The 24,353-nt window shown below is 39.8% G+C and overlaps 1 protein-coding gene and 1 pseudogene across 1 annotated transcript in view; both read left to right on the top strand.

Annotated features, from left to right (window-relative positions):
* The first annotated feature begins 7,936 nt into the window (after nucleotides 1-7,936).
* On the top strand, nucleotides 7,937-9,804 carry LOC134378782 (nuclear receptor coactivator 4-like; annotated as a pseudogene).
* Nucleotides 9,805-20,996: 11,192 nt separating this feature from the next.
* LOC134378720 (cytidine monophosphate-N-acetylneuraminic acid hydroxylase) overlaps nucleotides 20,997-24,353 on the top strand; it is a 37,242-nt gene continuing 33,885 nt past the window's right edge. The window contains exons 1-2 of the mRNA XM_063098031.1: nucleotides 20,997-21,098; nucleotides 22,324-22,514. Coding sequence (XP_062954101.1) covers nucleotides 20,997-21,098; nucleotides 22,324-22,514 — 293 coding nt within the window. The remainder of the gene's footprint in view (nucleotides 21,099-22,323; nucleotides 22,515-24,353) is intronic.

Here is a 24,353-nt window from a genome sequence, read left to right as displayed (position 1 = left end):
TTCTCTTTCCTTAACCCCCCACATCCAAACCATTTATACATCGTTGCCTCCATGCCAGACCACCTTCCGACCCCACCCACTTCTCTCCATTTGCACTGCCTCCATCTGAGTCCAAGTCGCTGTCATCTTCTTCTTGGATGACTGGACTCCCCGCTTCCATGCTTGCTTTCTTCAATCCATTCTGCTTGCAGCACCCAGTCTGATCTGTTAAAAATATAAATCAATTCATGTCATTTCCCTGCTTGAAACCATCTAGTGGCTTCCTATCATACTTAAGAATGTGCATACCCTCTGACTTAGCAATTCCATATCCAAGACCATATCCCAGGGAAATAGACACTGGTGCATCAAAAGATATAGCTATAAGAATATTCATTTACAGCAATACTATTTATAAAACAGAAAAATTGGAAATAATTTAAACATCAGAAATTAATCTGGTACATTCTCAAAGTTTGCTATTGGAGAAACTAAAACAATAAAAGAATGTTTCTGATATATAAAGCTAAAAAGCAAATTATAACCATTATATACAGTATGACCCAGTTATAAAACAAATATGTATGCATAAGCACATGTGGATAATAAGAGCAGCCTTAGCAGTGGTTACCTGTGAAGGCAGCTAGGCTTGGGGCTTCCTGGGCTGTACCAATAGACTGTCGGCTTTGATTATGCTACATTTACGTTTCTTTCAGGCTCAAATTATTGTGATCATACCATATGTATAGAATATCGGGGCCACTCTCACCCAATGTGTCTCTGTGGAACCAACACCAAGTGACTTTTTAAGGAGTGCCCTGTACAGGCCTTCTCCCAGTTTCTCTACGAACAAAGGTGTCGTTTATTGAGGTGCATGTTCTTTGCCACTCATGCCAAGGAGATAAAATGCCATTCTGGGCAGACTTGCTAACTTCTTTGACTACAAGTTCCTCCTTCCTCTGCCTCTCCAAAGGAACACCTGGACCACTAGCTATTTTCCCCAGTAAACCCTACCCCAAGTCTATTGACCTCACCTGGGAAGGCTGCAGATTGCTTTGTTACTATGAGTGGGTTACTTGTGCTGTACAAATACCGTTAACTCTATTTGCCATAAAACTGATAAGAAGCATAGGTTAGGACATAAACACTGTTAGTTTGTGTAAGTGAAAGGACAATAGTCTATTGACCTTATGAATATATAGCCTAGAAATCTACAGCTGCTTAAAGGTTTTTATGAAAAGCCCTAAGTCTTTTGGACAAGACCTGTAGACAGACACTGTAGCAAGAGTGAAGAGTTAAGGACAGGTTTTGCCAGCCTCAGTTCAGAGCCTGGCTCCAACACGCAGTCATGGGACCCTGAGTGAGTTATTCAATCTCTTTGAGCTTTAATTTTCTCAAATGTGAAATGGAAAGAATACTGTTCATAGTCATCTTATTGTGCTATTGTAGGAATTTTTTAAAGTTAACAGCTGTTAGAATCTCAGTACGCAGAGCATAATGATTTATTTGTATATGTTTGTCTCAAGTAGTCTGCATGGATTCCCTGAGACTGGGAGTGCAGGAGCAGCAAGAAGGGATTTCCCTCTGGGCAGAAAGTTGGATCAACTTGAAAACAGATTGAGGCTGGGAGCTGATACAGAGGGCTAATGTCAGGGGCCATGGCAGGCAAAGGGCAAGGCCAGACACGGCATTGGGGTCCGTGGGGGGAAACACTACAGAGATGAGAACATTTGTTAACAAAGCTGACTTTTTAGTCCAGTGCTGATACTGTAGTGATTTTATACCACATCCCAAGACAGGGAAGTAAGGCATGATCCATCTTGCTAAAAACAATATATGGCCATAATTAGAAAGTTGGAAATCAGAAAAGTAGAAGGAAGAAGAATCTAACCTATGCTTCCACCACAAAAACTTTTTTGGTGGCTGGCCAGTTTGGGGATCCGAACCCTTGACCTTGGTGTTACAACACTGCTCTAACCAACTAACTGGCCACCCAGACGGCTTTGATATGCTTCGTTCCAGTCGTCGCCGTCTTCCTCCTCCCCTCCCTCCCTTCTCCTCTTATTTCTCCTCCTCTTCTTATCCTTTTTATTCTTCTTATCTTTTTTAGTGAGAATAATTTATGTCCAGTAAAATTCACCCTTTTTAAAGTATGAGATTTAATGGTTTTTATTGTAGTCTCATGTTGTACAACTACCACCACTATATAATTCCAAAACATTTCCATCACCCCGTAAAGAAATCCTATAACTATCAGCAGCCACTCCTCAGTCCCCTGTTCTCCCAGCCCCTGGCAACCACTAACCTATTTTCTGTCTCTTTGAATTTTCCTATTCTGGACATTTCATATATTCAGAATAATACAACATGTGGCCTTTTATGTCTGGCGTCTTTCACTTAATGTAATGTTTTCAAAGTTCATCCATGTTTTTGCTTGTATCAATACTTCTTTCCTCCATTTTTTTTTTATGGCTGAATAAATATTCCTTGTATGGATAAACCACATTTTGGCTTTGATGAATAATGTATCTATAAATATTCGTGCACAAATTTTTACACGGACATATGTTTTCAGTTCTTTTGGTTATACACCTAGGATAATGGAATTGCTGGGTCATATGGTGACTTTATCTTTAATTTTGAGGAATTGCTAAACTGTTTTCCAAAGCACTGCACTGTTTTACATTCCCATTAGCGATGTATAGTTGTCCTGTTTCTTCACATCCTCACCAAGACTTGTTATTATCCATCTTTCTTGTTTATGTCCTTTGAAGCACAAAACTTTTAAATTTTGATGAAGCCCAACTTATTTATTTAATTTTTAGATCTTATGCCTTTGGTATCTAAGAAAGTATATGGTACACGATATCTAAGTTTAGTATTCTAATATACTTATTAGACTAATATACACCTATACTTAGACTAAAATATGAGGGTACTTTAAAAAATCCATTGAAACATGAAATTGAAAGATAATCTAAATTATTCCATGAACTTCCTGAAGACTCTTTGTATAATCTAAGAAATATAAGAAACCGTTGCCTAATACAAGGTCATGAAGATTTACTGCTATGTTTTATTTTAAGCATCTCATAGTTCTAGCTCTTATATTTAAGTCTTTGGTCCATTTTGAGTTAATTTTTATATATTGTGTGGGGTAAGGTTCCAACTTCATTCTTCTTCATGTGGATATATGGCTGTTGCAGCACCATTTTTTGAAAGACTATTCTTTCACCCATTGAATTGTTTTGGCATCCTTGTTGAAAAACAATTGATCATAAATGTAAAGGCCTATTTTTGGACTCTTCTATTAGATTGATTTATCTTCTAGTCCATTGATTTTTATGTCTCTCCTTATGCCAGTTCCACACTGTTTTGATTACTGTAGCTTTGTAGTAAGTTTTCCAAATAGTAGGAGGCCTCCAATTTTGTTTTCTTTTTCAAGATTGTTTGGCCTTTCTGGGTTCTTTGCATTTCTATATGAATTTTAAGATTAGCTTGTCAATTTCTGGGAGAAAAAGGGCAGCTGAAGTTCTGATAGGGATTGTGTTAAATCTGTAGATTAATTTGGGGAGTATTGCCATCTTAATACTAAGTCTCTCAATCCATGAACATGGGATATCTTTTGATTTATTAAGTCATCTTTAATTTCTTTCAACCATGAGGTTGAAATAAGCTTTGTACTTTTAGGTTTTACACTTATTTTGCTAAACTTATTCCAAAATATTTTATTCTTTTTGATGCTATTGAAAATGGAATTGTTTTATAAATTTCATTTTAAGATTGTTCAGTTTTTTAAGATAGTGTGTAGAATATTGTTGATTTTTTAATATTGACCTTGTATGCTGCAACCTTGCTGAACTTATTTAAGTCTAATAATTTTCTTAATGGATACCTTAGGATATTATAAATATCAGATCATGTCATCTGTGAATAGGGATAGTTTTGCTTAATCCTTTCTAATCTGGATACCTTTTATTTTGTTTTCTTGCCTTGTTGCCCTGGCTAAAACTTCCAGGTAGTAGTGACGAGTGCAGACTTCCTTGTCTTGTTCCTGCTCTTAGAAGAAAAACATCTGTGGGTTTTCTTAGATGCCCTTTATCAGGTTGAGGGAGTTCCCTTCTATTCTTAGTTTTCTGAGTGTTTTTATCATGAAAGGGTGTTGGATTCTGTTACATGTCTCTTCTGCATCCACTGAGATGGTCATGTGGTTTTTATCCCTTTTCTCTACTGATGTGATGAATCAACCCTACATCTTTCAAAGATTGAACCAGCTGGGCATACACCCCACTCAGTCATAGTGTATAATTCATTTTTATATTGGTAAATTGTATTTGCTAATATTTGAATGATTTTATGTCTGTGTTCATAAAGAATATTGGTCTATAGTTTTCTTGTGAAGTCCTTGTCTAGTTTTGATGTCAAGGTTAATACTGACCTCATAGAATGAGTTGGGAATTGTTCTGTCTGCAGTGAATGCTTGTAAATTTATGTTACCTCCACATTCATTTTGAATGAAGGTTTAGCTTTCTTATATGGAGGCAGAGCTCAGTCACCCTTGACACAGTTTCCAGTTCTGTGCCACACCCAAATGGCTCAAGCCACTGGCCAGAGATAAGAACTTAGAGACATCTCTCCTGCCTAGCAGACCAGACTCCTCACTTTCCCACTGCTTCCTTTGAACATATCATTTAGGCATTTACCATTGAACTTAAAGTGACCCCACTCTATTTCCCAATATATACTGCTAGTTGCCACACTCTCTTCTCTCTCCCTGCTTTCCCTCCCTGACTTCTGTGTGTGAGAGTGAGTGAGTGAGTGTGTGTGTGTGTGTGTGTGTGTGTGTGTGTGTGTGTGTATAGCCTGCAGGTGTGCCATGTACTCCACCCAGGGTCTGTAAGTACCAAAAACTCTTAAACATTCACATTGTGGTTGTGTCATTGAAATCTTGCCTGCTGTTCAACCTCTGACAGTGAGGCCTCCCCGAAGGGACCCATGCAGGTAGACTCCCTGCTGGTGCTCTTTGGTCTGGGCCTCTGGTGGCTGCTAGGGACAAGTAGCTACCAGATCAGTTGGTGGACAAACTTGAAGAGTTTTATTTAAAACAATTGGCATAGTTGGCAGGATGTCACTTGTAGCTTGGGTACAATCCCAATGTGTGTCTGCTGTGAAAGGCTTACTAACTCTCTGTATCAGATGGCTCAGTTGGACTGGATGACACTACTACTTGCTGGTGTGCAACTGCGCTGCTTTGCACTGCTTCACACTGCTGTTGTTGGGTGTTGCCTTGGGGTTTCACCTAAAATTGCAGTGGCTGCAGAGAGCTCTCTGAGTTGTCGGGCTCCCCTGCAGCCTCAGGAAGGCAGGTCCCAGTGTAAGGAGGGTGTGTTTCCCTGCACAGCATGAGCTACCTTTACTAGGATTGGGTCCCTAAACAGTGTGCCACTACTTGAGGGTGTGTTGCCCCTTGAGTCAGGTGTATTGTTCTGGTGACCTGGAGTCTCAGAAGTGGTCAGGCAGGACTGTATTGGCAAAGAAGGTTGAAGTCCTGGCTGGTGTCAAGCCAGAGTGAGCTGGCAAGGATGGTGAAACTCTACTTCCATCTTGCCAGTGATAGAGACACATGTTATCAGGCTCCAGGGGATCAACGATTCCCCTCTAGCAAAGTTGGAGAGGGTGATAGACACTGGGTTTCACTGCATTGGTGAATTGGAGCCAGGATGAAAGGATTAAATTGCTAACCCTAACCTGTGATTGGGGTGACTTTGCCTGCATCCCCAGGGCACCCCAAAAGAGGAAATGCTGCAGAGGCAAGTACCTCCTGTGTTGCTTCACTCCTTGCTGCTGCCACTCCTTGTCCCCCTCTCCCCCCCCCAGGTGAAATGAGATACCGTAGAAAAGGAAGCAGCTGCCTGGAGGCCAGTACGCATGAAGGTCACCCCCAATTGTTTCCAGTAACAATCTGTAAGGTCAAAACGACAGGTGGCTACTCGATACCACCAGGAGCTTTTCAGATAAACTTGCAAAGAGAGAGAAGAAACAAAAAAAAATTATTTTTTTTTAGCTCCATAGAAATACATAACTTCCGAAAGTTCATGGAAAAGTAGAATTAAAAGATAGTACACATTTTTCCATGCAGTTTTTGAAGTACCCTTGTAGAAGCCGTTCTGAAGATTTTACTTAAAGGTAAAAAAGGAGGGGAAAGGGACTGATTGTCTTGCAATGGGGGCACTCCCAGTGACAGGTTAGAGGTACCGGCTCCTTTTCTTCTCTCTCTCTGTCCCTCTTATCAATTAGAGACAGAAACTAGGAACCTCAGCTGCAGGTGGCTAAAAGCCTAAAAAAAAAAAGAAGAGAGAAAGAAAGAAAGAGACCGCCGCTTTAGTACCAAGCAAACTCCAGGTCTAGCAAATGCAGTGCTAGCTCTAGATTACTTATTGATTTATGAACAAACACCTAGATACAGGAGGAAAATAAAAGGTAATTAAATAAATTATATATAATATTTAATATAAGTACATAATAAATAGATAAATTGTGTCTATGACTCAATGGAAAATTCAAAATTCATATACTAATTTATATACTAAAGAATTTGTGTAATGGAAAGATAAAAGGGCACCTACTGGCTTTTGTGCCTCTACAACAACATAGGATCTAATTCAACTTTAACATTTGCTAAAATGCATTAATTAACAAAAATTCATTGACTTGATTGATACTGGGGCTCAAATTTTAGTTATGCCTGGAAATCTCACCAAATTTAAATATTCTGCCCTATAATCTTGAGAAGGTAATTAAATATAAAATTTTTTAAACGAGCATGTCTTATTTTAACTGTGGTCTTGCCTCAATTTTCCATGGTTATATACCCATTGATGTAAAATAGTTTACGTTGGACATAGATGCTCTGACACAATAAATAAATTAAAATTAAAGTAAGTTTTGACACTTAAAAAGTGGCTTGATAAAATGGGACCCCGTAAACTCCAGTTAAGAAAGTTAATATGGCCCAATGTAAGTTAAAATAGGGCCTTTGAGGATTAAAATTTCTTATATGAAACCTAATTAATAAAGGGGTGATTATCCCCAATGCTTCTTTATTTAACAGCCAATTTTTTCCCTGTTCCCAAATCTGACAAAAAAAAAAAAAAATATATATATATATATAAAAGCCCATTTTGTATGTTTTAAATCAGGGTAAGGTTCACCATAGTATCTGCCTTTTTGATGGGTTTAGCTTTCTACCACTGTATTAGTCTGTTTCTGTTGCTTATAGCAAAATACATGGAACTGGGTAATTTGTAAGAAAATGAAATTTATTGCTTACAGTTTCAGAAGTTAGGAAGTCTAAAGTCCGGGAACACAGCTGATGAAGGCTTTCTTTGGTGATGATTTCAGTGATGGCAGGGTATCACACTGCAAGATGGTGGAAGCAGAGAGAGCAGAGAGAGAGACACAGACTCTCCTCTTCTTTTAAAGCCCTCAGAACCACGCCCCTGACCACCATTTATAATCCATTCACTACTGCGTGGTCCTACAATCCAATCACCTCTTCAAGGCTCCACCTTTCAATTACCATAATAGGATTTCCCACCCTCTTAACAGTCACAGTGGGGGCCAAGTTTCTAATACATAAAGCTTGGGGGATACAATTCCAGTTTCAGTGAGTTTGGGGGGACATAATTCACTACAGCCACCTACTTGGTAATTTGGAAATGTGGTTATAGGGACTCTTGAGTTACTTCCTAGAGTGAGGATGGGACAGGTAGTTACAGTTGACTCATTTCTGCACTGGATCCTAGTGTAACATTTCTGAACTTTAAAGTACTTTAGATAGACCCTTTGAGGAAGACTTACCCTGATGCTACAATGGAGGAAGATTCCTTTGCCTTATGGTTTAGCAGACACAAGACAGAACATGTGAAGTGAAGTATCTCGAGGAACAGTGAGCACAATGAATGCCTCACAGGACCAGAGTGGCAGCTCCGGTGACAGAGGACCCCTTTTGAGGTGCAGTGATGCACGGAGAGAGTTGGAGCTTGCTATTGGTAGAGTTTTCTGAGCTGAACAGCCAATTGAAGATAACCTAAGAGAGATCAAAGCTCAGATTCACAGTCACATAAGCCATCACCTGGAATGCCTTTGAAGCCATGAGATGTGGTTATATGAGTAGATAGCTCTCATCTATCAGCTTAAAGAGGAGTCACTTCAGCAGCAGCAGGCCCAGCAGCTTTACTGGTTACTGGGCCAGTTCAATTGTCTTATTCGTCAACTGGGGTGCACTCAAAACAAAGATCTAGCCAGTCAAGTCTCTCTGTGCCTGGAGAGACTGGGCAATTTGACCCTTAAGCCTGAAGATACAATTGTCCTGCTCTTTGAAGCAGACATAATTGCTCTGCACTAGACCATCACCACATTTGGATCCTTTGAGACCATTCAAATTCCTGAGCACCTGATTGTTCATGGTAGTTCATCAAATATTGTGCCCTTCCCAGAGAAAAGAGGATATATCCTAATCCCATCGCAGAAGTCAGCATCCAGCATCATAGCTGTCGCTCTCAGTGAATGACTCCTTGGAAGCAAGTCTCCCAGTGGTCGTCAGGTGCCTTACATACCCAACACCAGCCTGCAAGAGTGGCTCATTCAAAAGCAGATCTTGGAGAAGAGACAGAATTCTGCCAGAGCCTGCAATTTCTTCAGTAATGTCTGGGGCATCCTAAACGGTTTGGAAAACTGGCTCCTCAAGAATCAGCAACAAGAAGCTCCTGAAAAACCAAGTTACCAAAAGTGTAACAGCTATTATATAACCAGATCTTTCTCCATTGAGACTGAAAATGTTGGAGAGCCAGAGCTTCATAATCCAGGTGAGGTGGACCTGTGTGGTTGGCTGGTGACTTCCCAGGAATCCCATAACCCGGAAAAGCCTGAGAATGGCAGCCATGAACCCAGTGAGAAGTTCAAGCGCTCGTTTCAGTCCCTCCATGTGAATGACTGGCTTGCTAGCCCAACTCCTGTACAGACTGTCAGGGCAGCCAGCCCAAAGGTGTGGAGATTAAAAACCTGGGCAATCTGAAGCACCTCAATGACCATTTGGAGGCCAAGAAACGATTGTGTCCCTCCAGCATGATTGCTGAGGATTGGCTTGTCCAGAACCAACAGGACCCACATAAAGTAGAGGGGGTAGGCAAAGGCAACGAGCCCTGCACCTGCCTTGCAGAGTGTGTGTGTGATGAGAACTGTGGGAAGGAAGCACCGTATAAATGGCTTCTGAAGAAAGAAGGAAAGAATAAAAATGGGATGCCTGTGGAGCCCCAACCTGAGCCTGAAAAACAAAAATTTCCTTCCAGAAAAGAGATTACAGAACAAGCTAAGGCACCAAAGGCAATGGCTTCTAGAGTTGCAGATTCCTTCCAAGTCATAAAGAACAGTTCCTTGTCAGAGTGGCTCATCAGGCCCTCATGCAGAGAAGGAAGTCCCAGGGAAGTGCCTTGTACTGAGGACAGAGCTGGCAAACAAAAGCTTAAAAGCCCCACGACCATTTCCTGGTATCCCTTTAACACAGCTGAAGATGATTCCCCGATCTTCTTTCCAGGGTGTGGCCAGGAAAGAGGATGGGGAACCTCAGCCAGTTATCCTCTGGAGAAGACAAGCCTTCTACTTCCAAAGAAGGCTCAGAAAGTATTTCTTCATTCACCGCTGCAGGAGGAACAGAACCTTCCCCCAGACTGTTATGGCCTTCCAGCAGTGTGTGGTCTCTTTGCCTGTATGCAGCTTCAAGTTGCTCAAGAAAAGTGGTTACATTGAACCGCTCTACAGATGTGAAGAAATAGACTGCCAGAGTCAAGCAGCGTTTCTGCAGATTGTCACGCGTCCATGAGCTGAGTGACTGCGGCTTGCCCAGTCATTGTTTCTGGGTCTGACCACTGAGCTTAGTTCCTTGCCTGCCTAATTTTGAACTAGTGAAGTAACTGAATTACGGGTTACTGTGTAAAAATGGCTGTTGATGCTAAGGTGACTCAGTTCCTTCTTACAGAAGTATTAACTTCATTCACCCCCACTGGCTCCTAAGATTGGGTGTTACTAGAGTACATTAAAACTCTGTAGTTTAAAAAGAAAAGAAAACATATAAAGAGTGCCTTATCATGGATTACTACAACCTTGGTGCTGTGGTCCCATCCATTGGGGCCCCCGTACCCAATACCTCATATTATTAAAACTACTGATTCTATTCAATCAAGAACTGGTAAGTATTTTGTTCTTACAGGTTTTGGCTAACATGTTCTGCTTAGTGCCTATGTCAACAGCCTCTCAGCTACAGTTTGCCTTCACTTCTGAAGGGACACAACACACCTTTCCAGGCCACCCACGGGTGACCTCCACAGCTTGATTATCACACACAATCTTTGCAGACAAGATCTTAATGACATCCGCCTTCCCCAGGAGCACAAGTATACCATTATGTTAATAGCATCCTTTTCCAAGGAGATTCATTTGATACACATATTAAGGACATTAAAGTCCAATATTTCTTAGTACTTTTGGTTTCTGGTGGGAACATACTCCTCATGTACAAATTTTACTCCTAGATTAAAGTCAACAGCCACTCCTGTAAGTGCTCTCTGAAAATGCCTTCACTGTAGAGGCTTTTGCAAGCCTTTACGATGCCTCCTAGAGTCTCTGGACCACTCATGATGCCCGTTAGTTGCCCTAAAGCTTCTGATGCAAGATGTTGCTGCTTTTGGCCTTATGCTACCCACCATTAAAACAGCAAATGACTGAAAACCTACTGAGCTCTCTTGAAAGTAGAGACTCTCACAGACTCTGAGCCTGTGACCCTCCAAACCCTATGCTTTGGGTCATGGAAACAGCACCCCACAAGCTTTGTATGGCTACTGAGGCCTCCCTAAAACAGGATGGAGCCATACCTGGGCCCTCTGGTATATTTCACCTGCAGGAGAGGATGGCTTCCCCTGTCCTCAGTTCCTTGCCAAGTGCTAGGGTTCCAGAAGAGGTCATCCCTCCCTCAGACTGCTTGACATCCTAGGCAGCCCCTTGGGATTAACTGAATGAACAGTGATGAGAGTTTGTAGACTATGCACATGGCACTGCTAACAATTATACGTGATGGAGCTTAGTGGAATGTGCTGCTTTCCATCCTTGGCCAGTATGTCCCTAATAAAGGACAGGGCCCAAAAGGTAAGTTGTCTTAGCACTGTGATGCCCTGGTTAATGAATGGTCCCATCTTCATGTTTATTATAAACTATGAAGCTATTACCCAAAATTTGTCACCTTCAAGGTAAAAACAAAATAAAATAAAACTCTGGGAATCTCTTGCCTAACAGATATCCAAAAATATAAATGAAAATCACACATCTCCACATACACTAAGGCCACAATGCAAGACCTTGCTAGGACACTTCTTATTTCCTCCAGAGTTGCAGATGCTAGTAGTAACCATGGCACACATGTCACTTCTTAGAACACACCATGCTGGGCTCTTGAAGAAGGCATTCAACAGAACTTTCGAGTCCCTGAGAGGTTCCATATAACTGGTTTAATTGAGAGATATAATGATGTCCTCAACAACTCCTTTTCAAATTCCAGTACAACAAACTCCTAAAGTTCTTCAGTTTTCCCCAGGCCCTAACCTACTTTTTTTTTAAAAAAGTAAACTTTTAATCTTGTCACCTCTCACAAGGTTTAGAGGCCAGAGTAAGGGCACACACACTCCTGGGACTTGTTAACCATAGATTGTCCACCAGGCCAGGCAGCTGTGCACCTGATAGGAGTAAACTTCCACCCAAAACAAAACACTGTCAGGTGCAGCTGCACACTATTCTGTTGATTGTGAGTCTTACTACTCCTGGATTGGGAGCGTTCATTGGTTTACAATCCAAAGGCCCAAACCCTCTAGTAAACTCTTGTTTCAACCAGTTATGACAAATGTGAGGTCCACATCATCTCAAGTGGGTACCAACTTAAAAAGAATAACCCCAGCCCCATATCCCAGATGGCATGGCTCTGGCTCAAAATCTCACCACTGGAGATAACATCACGCCAACCCAAAACCTTGACATCAGAGATGACTTCACCCCCTATGCTACAGACAATTTTACCCCTTACTCTAAACCTTTGCCCAGTGATGCCCATGAACAGACTGTCTTTCCTAAGACAGAAAACAGACACACAGGAAATTTTTTGCTTTTCTCCCTCAACTCATTGTCTGTGAACCCTATGATCCTGATATACTTCATGCTTTCTGTGCAAAGGTATACCCCCACACTTCCATACCAGAAGGGAAGCCTGATAGCGGTGACAAAAATTAATGGAAATTATTGCTTTCCCCACCAACCCCATATCAGTCAATCCCTTGACCCCCTGGGGAGAGGACCACCCACTCCCTGATGTCTTTTCCTACTACCCACCCTCATCCAGCTTTCCCCCACTATCTCTCGCCCTGTGTTTCCAAACATAGCCAAGAAAATCACACTTTCTCCTTATAGTCAGTAGCTCTCCACCCCTCAACTACAACTGCCTTCCATTTCAGGATGATGCCTAGGCACCAAGGGGTGAATTGTACTGAATGCTTATAATTTTTTGTTGCTTTGACATCCTTTGTGAATACAGATTTAGCTTTCTCATGCCACAGGCAGGGCTCAGTCATCCCTGACACAGTTTCCTGTTCTATACCACAGGCAAATGACTCAAGCTAGTGGCCAGAGATATGAACTTAGTTAGAGGCATCTCTCTCACCTCGTAGTCTGGGATCTCTGGTTTCCTGCCACTTTCTTTAAAGGAATCAGTAGGCATTTGAACTTAAAGTGACCCACACCCTATACCCCAGTATTTACTACTAGTTGTCACAATTCTTCTCCCTGACCTCTGCATGCGCTTGTGCGTTTGTGTGTGTGTGTGTGTGTGTGTGTGCGTGTGTGTGTAGCCTGCAGGTGTGCCATATACCGCCCCCCCCCCCCGCAGGGTGTGTATGAAGAGTTGCCTGCAGTCCAACCCCTGACTGTGAGGCCCTCCTGAAAAAAACCCTATGGGTGGATCCCCTGCTGGTGCTCTTTTGTCTGGGCCTCTGGGGACAGTAGCTACCAACTAAGTTGATGGAGAAACCTGAAGAGTTTCATTCAAAATACCCTCCATTTCAATTTATTCGAAGTTTTTTTGTTTGTATGGGGATCTGGGGATCTAAACCCATGGCCTTGGTGTACTCTAACCAGCCAGCCTCTTATTTATTGGAAGTTTGTTAAGGGTTAGTGTTAATTCTTCTTTAAATCTTTGGTCAAATCACCAGTGAAACCATGTGGGCCTGTGTTTATCTTTGTGGGAAGTTTTTTGATTACTAGTTCAATCTCTTTAATTGTAACAGGTCTGCTCAAATTTTCTATTTCTTCTTAGGTCAGTTTTAATAATTTGTATCTTTGTAGGAATTTCTCCGTTTCATCTTGGTTATCTAATTTGTTGGAGTACAATTATTCATAGTATTCTCTTCTCACCATTTTTATTTATTTCTGCAAAATCAGTAGTGATGTTCCTTCTTCATTCTAATTTTAGTAATTTAGTAAAATTTTTTTTTGGCCAGTCTAGCTAAAGGTTTGTCGGTTTGGTGATCTCTTCAAAGAACCAAGTTTTGTTTTCATTGATTTTCTCTCTTGCTTTTCTATTTTTGATTTCATTTATTTCTGCTCTAGTTTTTTATTATTGCCTTTTCTCTGCTTTGAGTTTAATTTGCTCTTATTCTTCTAGTTTCTTAAGGTGGAAGGCTAGGATTTTTATTTGACATTTTCTTCTTTTTAAATGTAGATGTGTATAGGTATAAATTCCCCTCTATGCACTGTTTTAGCTGCATCCCATAAATTTTGACACATTGTGTTTTGGTTTTCATTTGTTTCAAGTATTTTCTAATTTCTCTTATGACTTCTTCCTTAACCAATTTGTTATTTGAAGTACATTAATGTCTACATATTTGTGTGTTTCCCAACTGTCTTCTCTTATTGATATCTAATTTCATTTCATTGTGTTCAGAGAACATACTTTGTATGATTTAGATCCTTTTGAATTTATTGAAACTTATTTTACAGCCTAATATATGGTCAATATTAGAGAGTATTCCACATGCACTTAAGAAAAATGTGTGTTCTGCTGCTATTGAGTGGAGTGTTCTGTGTATGTGTTAGGTCTAGTTGGTTTATAATGTTCAAGGCTTCTGTTTCCTATTGATTTTCTATCTAGCTATTCCATTCTCTAGGCTTATTTTTAGGCTTTATTTTACAAATAGTTGTAATTATTTTGTATAAATTATTTTCGCATCCTGTTAATTTATCTCGTTAATATTATAATAGGGGGCTGGCTGCCTAGCTCACTTGGGAGTGCGTGGTGCTGATTACACCAAGGTGTCAAGGATTCAGATCCCCATACCAGCCACCTACCAAAAAAATATTGTAATAGATATTAGTCGCATTATACCAGATTCTGTATATACATAATTTTGAAGTATGTTCACATTAAATATTAACTTACATAGCTTATTTAGCCATTTATCTGTTGTTGGAGTTTAGACTATTCATAGTTTTATTTTTTGCCATCAAAAATAAAACTAGGGTCTTTGCGCATAAGAGTTTCTCTGTACTTGGAGTTGAATTACTGGCAAAAGGGTATGACTAATTAGAGCTTTTACTGCTATCTAACACGTCATAGTCCTCAGCCTGAAGGTGGGCTTCATGTGGACTAATAGACTAAATGTGAAAGGTAAGACTATAAAAGTAGCAGAAGAAACATAGGAGAACATCTTGTGCCCTAGAGATGGGCTGGCATTTCATGACTCTTCAGATGACACTTCAAGAGTATAGCTCGTAGGGCAAAAATAAAAATAATTTTAAAAAAATTGGTGAATTATGATTTCATCAACTCTAAAGATTCCTGTTTAATGAAGGACACCATGAATAAAATTAAAAGACATATAATAGTATGAGAAATTATTTTGCAGTAATTGTAACCAAGGGATTACTATCTAGAGTATGGGAGGAAGTAATGCAAATTGATCAGGAAAAGACAGGAAATCCACTTTAAAAAAGGAACAAAGGATATGAACTAGCATTTTACAGAAGAAATCCAAAGGCTAGTAAGCATATGAAGGTATTATTTAAATTCATTTGAATCAGAAAACTGCAAATTCACTACTAATATCTTTGTGAGTGATAAGAAGTTGGAAACTAAGATGATGCCAAATGTTTTCAGGGATATAGAAATCCTCATCATGCAGTGGGAGCGTGGCTGGTGCAGCCATCTGACTGACAGTGATTAGTCAGATGAGGTACATGACCATACTAGGGTCCATAAATCCCACTCCTGTTTATATTCCAAAGAAACCCTGTTGTGGCAGAATCTGGGCTCCAGCACTGGGAGACTGAGGAGATAAAATGTGGTGGACGTGCACCATGGAATACTCAACTGCAGTTAGATGAAGTGGGCTAGAGGCACACATGGCAACATGGATGGATCTTAAAATCGTAGTGTTGAGTGAAAAAAAGTAAGAAACAGTAAATTAAAAATGTATGCATGCAATATAAAACACATTTTGCACAAACTTTCAAATGGTATCCTGTAGGAGAGGAAAATGAGAATGGGAAATAGAGATAAAAAGAATAAATAATTTTAAAAGGAAGGAGCTTTGCATGAACCAAATATATGTCATGACCTGAAAAGTATGATAAACACAACCCTTGTCACTTGATATCCTACATGAACGAATAACTGAGTACATCATCCATTCATTCATTCTTTCTACTGTCTTGCATCACCATCCATTCTTTGGAATGAACAACTTTTTGCTCCCACCAAATAGTATAGGAGCATGCCTTTTTCTCCCCACACCTTAGTTCTTAGTCTTTCAGGGCATTCTTAGTCTTTCAGACTTTTCTCATTTGAAGCAAATTTGTATCTTATTGTTTTCACTTGTGTTTGTCTACCAAATATGATGCTAATATTTTGCTAGATATTGTTTGTCAAAATGTGTTTGCCAAATTGTTTTAGTGTTAGAACATTTTCATTTTACATTTGTATCTATTCAGATTTTCTATTGGAATTATTCCTATTGCTGTTAAACTTAAAACTCCTCCCTTATATTTGATATTCTATTTCATTTATATATTATCATGGCTTGGTTGCTTTCCTTTGTGTCTTTAATCAACTGCAATACTTAGCTAACCAATTGCCACAACACCATTTGTTGGATAGCCCACCAATCTGTGATACCTTCTTTAGAAAATATTAAGTTGTTATATAATTAGGATCCACTTCTTGGCTGTCTTAATGACAATAATCAATGACTTCATTGTTATAGTTTTGTGATATGTTTTTGTTCCAATTCTCCTTCATTATTCTTCCTTAAAAAAGATTTTAGGGAATTCCATTTGTTTGTTTTTCTGGATAATATTAACTTAAAACCCAAATGACCTAGATTTCATCAGCTTGTGAAGTCAAAATAAGGGTACCATACTCTCCCTACTTTATTTATAGAACTAGGAAGTTCACAGACGTTACATTTTTCTTCGCTGCATATATGCAATTTATCTTTGTGCAAAGGGCATAGAAACCTTTATGGCAATTGCTCCAGAATAATAAAGAGATACAGATTCTTGCTTTCTTCTGCATCTCTTGAGAGAGAAAATTATGAAGAAGCAAAATCTTAAGAGTGGTTATCAGTTCAAGAGTTTCTGAGAATCTTCCATAAAACCACTCTGTTTTCTAACTGGTCTTTACTAGTTTATAAGTGTGTTTGCTTGTTCTATAATGAACTTCCTTTTTAACTCTATTTGTTCCTTTAAGGGTAAAATAATTACCATTATGATATGATTATTTATTAAATGTCTGCTTTATACTATCCAAGTTGTCAGGCATGGTTCTAGACACTTCAGGAACTATTATCTCCTCTAAATCCCCACAACAATTCTATGAAGTTTGTATCATAATGGTCTTTTACGGATCAAGAAACTGTAGCTCAGGATACTGCTGAGAAGCTAAAGTTACTGCTAAAAAGCAGCAGAATTTAGAATTCCGATCCAGTTGTTTCCAAAGCCAGCATTCTTTCTAGTTCATGACACTGATTTCCAGCAAGCATACAACCAGGAAATAATAATAATATGTATTTTTATTATGCCACTCGCATTTTCAAGAACAGCTAAATAATAATGGCTATATCAAGCATCGTTTTATGTAGTCTTGATTTGATTAAGATATTTGTGCTTTACCATTAAATAAGCGAATAGCTAAGAAAAATAGTTTTTATTAAATTTCTTAAGCAATATTTAAAGGTATTAAAAATAAAGTGAGCACCCATTTACCCAGCACCCAGCTTAAGACATAAGTCAGTAACAACAGAAGATCTTTATATATCTTTCCTTGATCATGTCACATACTCCCCATCCATCCCCCAGAGGTAACCACTCTCAGGAACTTAGCTCTTCTTTTTTCCCTCCAGCTTTATCAATTGACAAATAAAAATGGCATGCAGATGCTCCTCTACTTACAATGGGGTTATGTTTCTATAAATATCATAACTGAAAATATCATTAAGTCAAAATGCATTTAATAAACCTAACCCACTGAACATCATAGCTTAACCTACCTCACCTTAAACATGCTCAGAACACTTACAATCAGCCTACAGGTGGGCAAAATCATCTAACACAAAGCTTATAATCAAGTGTTGAATATCTCATATAATTTATCGAATACTGTACCGAAAGTGAAATCAGACTGGTCGTAGGGGTACTTGAAGTATGCTTTTGCACCATTGTAAAGTTCAGCAATTGTAAGTTGAACCATCTTAAATTGGGGACCATCTGTATATTTAAGGTGTACAATGTGATGTTTTAGTATACGAATACATTGTGAAATCATTACCACTGTCAAGCTGATTAATATGTCCATCACCTCACGTAGTTAATGATTTTTTTGGCATGTGGTGAGAATATTTAAAATTTGCTGAGAGTAGATCTTAAGGATAGCTATTCTCTATTGTTGTATTAATTAAGTTTGCAAAAGGAAAACAGATGGCAACAAATTAGGATAATTTGAGGAGGGTGAATTTACAAAAGCACTTGTTATGAGGTGTGGATGTGGGAGAGCCACTGGGGAAGGTGCAGTCACATGAACTTCATAGCAGCCCAGTTGTCCATCTTTAAGCCCAAAGGGAAGAGAAGGAGCAGTTTCCAGAATCTGCAATAAGAGAGTTGTAAAGGAATGGCTTCTATGAGAGGAGCAATGACATCTGTCCGTGCCCAGAGTACAGCTGGGTCAAAGTGACCATCCAGGGAGAGAGTCAGAGGAATAAAAGCCCAACCTCACTGAGCTCTCTCACCAGATTCACACCGGGGCTTCCCGATGGCCAAACTCACCTGGAAGGCAGAGGATAAGGGAACCCTTTAGTGCAGTCTGTATAGGACAACTTCCTGAAGCAGACAGCGGGTGGACAAGGGTAGATATGGTGGAGGAGTGTGGGTCTGCAGGGACCAGTGGGAGACATCTGGTGCAATCATGTTTCTAGTTTTCAAAGTGCTTTTTTAACAACGAAGGGGGAGTAGTACATTTTATTTTTAACTTATATTGAAATTATCCTATATTTAAATTTCCCAACTTACAGTGCCAAGCCTGGGCAGGAGCAGTGTCTAAGTTGAGAGATGGGGCCATGCAGTCCCAAGACAGTCTTGGGAGAAATGAAACTAAGACCATTAAGTAATCATTTAACTCAAATATTTAATAAATCTTGTTGTGAGCCAGATATTGTTCTTGGCACACTATTGATCCCACAGCAAACAAAAGACAGTTCCAACGCTCATGGAGCTTGCAGTCTTGTCGAGGAGATAGACCATCAGCAAACAATATATAACGTGTCTAGTGATGATAAAAGCTGGGAAGAAAGTAAGGGGGGTTAAAAGGCTGGAGAGGGATAGGACTGCTGTGGGCCAGAGAGCGCTCTTTGAGGCAAGTGGTCAGGAAGTCCTCTCTGATAGAGTGCCATATGAGTCCCCATTGAAGCCAGTGACTGAGTAATGCTGATAACTGGGGAGAGCTTTCCAGGCAGATCTTCCAAATGAGCCATCAATTTGTCAGGGTCAGAGATGTGTAGTAAAAGTGCACAGCCATGAGAGCAAAGCAGGGAAGAGAAAAAAAGGCTTTAGGGGAGGTAAATCCTTAAATTTTCAACCTTTTTCTTGTCATGGTCCCTCAAGATGACTTAGAAAATTGAAGTTTGACAGACATATATAAGTCTTGTTTACTACTACTGGGAAAAGTTCTAAAATGGAGCATTTTTCATTTCATGGATAGTTTTTACCTTAGTTCCACCACAAGCCGTTGTCTTAAAGTGAGTACACTTAATATTCATTTGAAAAGTGTAGATAAAACAGTTTTTCTATTTTTGAGGGAACTGGGAAAGTACCTGGCTTGGAGGTCAGGGCAGAGATACCATGTCAACAGGGACCGCCTTGGTGTAGGACTGCATTTACTTTCATTTAGCAATTAATTCAATTGCTGGTGTTTATTAGGATTAAGTATCCTTGGAGGTAGCTAAGGTTACAGATGAAGACACTGAAAAGTGGAGAAATTAAGTAACTTGCTCAAGGTCACCCAGCTAGTAGGTGGGAAAGCAAAGGTTCCAAACAAGGCCATCTGTCTCCTAAGCCCAAGCCCCTCTGCACCTCTCTGATGACCTCCTGACACGATGGTGACAGATCTCCACCGTGGTCTTGCCTCCCTCCTGTTGATCTTCCCCATGTCTCTCACAGTGATCTTTCTAAAGATAAGTCCTGATTTAATTACAGTCTTGCAGTTAGGGATTGCTTTTGGCTGCATGAAACAGAACCCCCACCCCAAACAGTAGTTTGATTATATAGGTGGTTGTTTCTCCCACATCACAAGAAGTTGGAAAGCAGGTAGTCCTGGGAAGTATGGATGTTCCATGGTTCATCCAAAAGCCAGGTTCCTTCTATCGTCCTGCTTTGACATCCTTAGTATGTGGCTGTTTTCCTCAGGGTCTCAGAGTGGCTTCTGCTCCTCCAGGCATGGCAACCAAGTTCCAAACAAGAGGGGAGAAAGTTGAAGGGCAAATGGTGCAGGTCCCTTGAGTTTGTCCCTCTTCATCAGCAAAATAACAGTGTTCCTGGAAACCCCACTAGAAGACTTCTGTTCACATCTCACTGGCCAGAACTATGCATCTTGTATACAAGAGCTATGTCTATGGCCATTTGTAATTGCAAGGGTCTTGGAAAATCACAATCACCAGGTAGCCATATCACTACCCCTAATAAAATTAAGATGCCAATTGTAAGCAAGAAGGAGAATGGATTTCATGCAGACCACCAGCAGTGTCTGCCACAATTGCTTAAAATTCTTCATTGACCCCTGACTGCCATGAGATAAAATCCAAATCCTCTAGCATGGTATCTAGGGTCCTTCGCAATCTACTCTGGCCGATCTATCCTGCCTGACTCAAACACTGTTTTCCTCGGTCATAAATTCCCAGTCACTTTGTGACTACCGAACTCTCCCTTGCCTCTGTGCCTCTGCACTGTTGTTCTCTCATCCCTTTTGCCTCATGTCATCATATTTCTTCTGTCTCCTCCAAATACCTCATCTTTCACGTCTAGCTGGAGGATTGCTTCCTAGTTGAAATTTGCTTTGACCCTTGCAAGCAGACCAGGTGCTCCTTCCTGTACCCTCCAGGAGCACCTTGAACTCATCTCTATCAACCATTCATTTAGAAGTAATGGAGTTGTGTGTGTGTGTGCGAGTGTGTGCGTGTCACTGATACCGCTCAGATCTCATGAGTTTCTTAAGAATAATATGAATAAGGAAATGAAGTGGCATTGGCCCTAAGCTGTCTTAGCTATTTCTTGACGCAAGTAAGTACTGCCCTTTGTTTTGATTTCTTATGATTTTTGGCACTCTTTAAAAATCATTTTTGTCATTAATCCAGATTTGTTCCCATTTGGTTCTAGTTGTTGAAATGGATGAAAACAATGGACTCTTACTTTTAGAACTGAATCCTCCTAACCCCTGGGATTTAAACCCCAGATCTCCTGAAGATTTGGCTTTTGGAGAAGTTCAGGTAAGGAAACATTAAAATTATAGTAATCTATAAAACTAAGAGGTCCATGTAATGTATATAAAACATTGTTTATGATAAAATCATTCTGAACTTTTCAGCACATTAAGGAACTCCCGAACTTGGCAGAGATTACAAGGAAATACATCCAGAAAAAAAAAAAAGTGAAACTTTAGAGGCGTACCCAAAGGAGACTCATGCAAAACTAGTGGAGGAAGTTCAGAAATTACCCTTGATGTCAGACACTGTTGGATAGAATGGCTAGTTTTAAATTTCTGCCTGTCACCCTAAGATCTTTTACAAATCTTCTTGTGCATTTTTCCAGCTTTAGAAGAGAGTTTCCTCCAGAAGAAACACTTTAATAGTTTGTGATAAGCAATCAATAATTTATTTTCATGTACTTGTATACTTGGGAAGCTTGTGTATATTTGAGCAGTTACTTAGGAAACAAATGGGAATTTGCCCAGAATAGACATAATAAAAACTAATTTATTCCTTGACCTCTCCTCACCCATTTTGTTGGCTTCTCACATTGGAGTTCCTGTTACCTTTGTCTCTGCTTCTCCATACACTCCTTTTCCAGGGATGTGTCAGGCCATGCAAGGGAATGAGGAATTGATTGGAAATTTCCTGGTCTGTGCCTGTCTCTAAGTCATTGTTTGTGGCCATTCTCAGAGGACTTAGGCTTCCCGGAGGGGAAATTTAGAAGGTAATTCATAGGAGAAAGACTTGCAAACCTGTTTAGCCAGTTGTCAGCCAGTCTGTGTGGCTGTGCCTGTCCCAAACCCACTGGGAATCACTCATCGTCCTCCTATTCACTCCTCATTCCTACTCTGGCATTTAAATCCCCAAATACTTGTCCTAACATCTCTAACTGCCTTTCCTTGTAAACTACTTTGAAGGACTGGTCACAAAAGATATTTAGCAGTGCAGCCCACAAATAAGTGTTTAGGAGCTAATTTAAATAGAGTAAAACTAGGGAAATCAATTGGTTTGACACCTAAAACCAACCACGAGATTTCTGTTCTAATAAGGTCATGATCTGTGCTGGGAATCGTGTTCTGTTAGAAGCTCCTATTGAGTTGTACTTGAATCCAGGATTTTGCCTGACCATGTTTAGGAGCAAAGTTATCCAACCGCACTTGTGAGCTAACTAGGCAAAACCTTTCAGTTCATTGTAGCTGGCCAGTAATAATTCAATAACAGGAATCTCACTTTCTTCTAACAGGTAACATATCTCACACATGCCTGCATGGACCTCAAGTTGGGAGACAAGAGAATGGTGTTTGACCCTTGGTTGACGGGTCCTGCTTTTGCCCGAGGATGGTGGTTGCTACATGAGCCTCCATCTGATTGGCTGGAGAGGCTGTGCAAAGCAGACCTAATTTACATCAGTCACATGCACTCAGACCACCTGAGGTAATGAAGCCCTGAGCACTGGACTCTTAAGAAAATGCTGCAGGAAAGGCATAAAATGTTTGCAGATTCTTTTACGTCCTTCTCACTTTGAAGTAGGTTCAGTTGGGATGAAGAAAAGAGGACTAATTATGATAAATATTTACATTTGCTTAGCAATTTCATACTTTTAGAAGTACTTCCACACTTTGCACCATTGGGAGTGAAGAAAGAGCTATTGCGGGAAGTAGGATAGGGCTTAATAACCCTCCCTATCCTCTCACTTCCCAACCTAAGGCCGTTTGGTGCAAATCTAAGTTTAAGAGACATCAAAGTTGGCTTCCCTTTTGAGTTCAACATGTGTAGCAGGAATCAGCACTCATTTTCTATAAAAGGCCAGAGTGTAAATATTTCAGGCTTACAAGCCATATGCTCAGTGTCACAACAACTCAACTCTGCTGCCATAGACAAAAGCAGCCATAGACAGTCCTGAATGAGACTAACTGTGTTCCAATAAAACTTTATTTATGAGTAATGATATTTGAATATCATATAACGTTCATGTATTACAAAATATTATTGTCCTTTTGATCTTCTTTACAACTATTTAAAAAGGTAAACACCATCCCTAGCTTGCAAGGTTGTACAAAAACAAGCAAACAAGCAGCAGATCGGATTTGCCCACATGCTGTGATTTGCCAACCCCTGATTTCCAGCATCCTAACACTGAGCTCCCAACAGATTAACCCTGAGTTGACCTTGTCCAAGACTTCATTGAAACCAAGGCAATATGATACTGATGATAAGAAGTGCCACTTCCCTAACTCAGGTAATCAGAAAGGAGGGAGAAAGAACTTTCACTTGAGACACCACACATAGTAGCAAATTAACTGAGTTATCATATTTTCAGTTCCTTTGCGTAAGTGTGGTGTCATGTTTCTTCATCGTTGTTTTGATATCTTTATCACTTCTACCAGCTTGCTGATATAAACACATAGCAATGCCCACAATGTTCTAATGAAGCAATTTCATTTTTTTTTTCTGTGACTCCACATAACAAAGTTCAGATGTAGGACATACTTCAAGAGAAATGTCCATGACTAGGGATAACATGTTGGTCATGGTTGATTGGCCCTTTGATTTTCTGTTTTAAAGCATTTGGGAACTCTAAGGCATGAATATAATGCTCTGATTAATTTTTTTCTAAGAAAATGGTTTAAAAACTTAACTGATATAGTAACAAATTACTTGCAAAACACTTCTTAATTGATCATAACTCACTAGGGTATTGTGGTTCTACAATTAAAAACATACTTTTTTTGGCATGATACCTATTGCATGATACCTTTGTCCCACACAAGGCTCCTGGAACTAAACTTGCATCATTTCAGGATTACAAGAGCTTTCACAAAGCAGTAAACACCCATTTTAGAGCAATTTATCCTAACTCCCAAAGTTCTTTAAAACACAAGATTTAGTTGCTGAGTCTGGAGATTGAAGGTATGTTCAAAGAATCCCTATTTTGTGAATCCTTTGTTTTCGAGGAGAAACCCTACTGATTTTTTCCTCCTGGATTCGACTTCATTTGGATAGCTTTTGCCACAGTGCTGGAACTTGAAAATTAGTACAGTTGATAAGTGCTGATATGCAGGATTTGTTTGTACGTTTTTTAGGATTACATATCTTCTTTCACCTGACATTATACTCTGTGTACAAGTCTGATTCTTTTTTTTTTTTAATTTTATTTTGTCGATATACATTGTAGCTGATTATTGCTCCCCATCACCAAAACCTCCCTCCCTTCTCCCTCCCCCCCTCCCCCCCAACAATGTCCTTTCTGTTTGCTTGTTGTATCAACTTCAA

Source organism: Cynocephalus volans, chromosome 5, assembly GCF_027409185.1.
Source record: "Cynocephalus volans isolate mCynVol1 chromosome 5, mCynVol1.pri, whole genome shotgun sequence".
Taxonomy (NCBI): Eukaryota; Metazoa; Chordata; class Mammalia; order Dermoptera; family Cynocephalidae; genus Cynocephalus; species Cynocephalus volans.
This window is presented reverse-complemented; position numbering and strand designations above follow the sequence as displayed.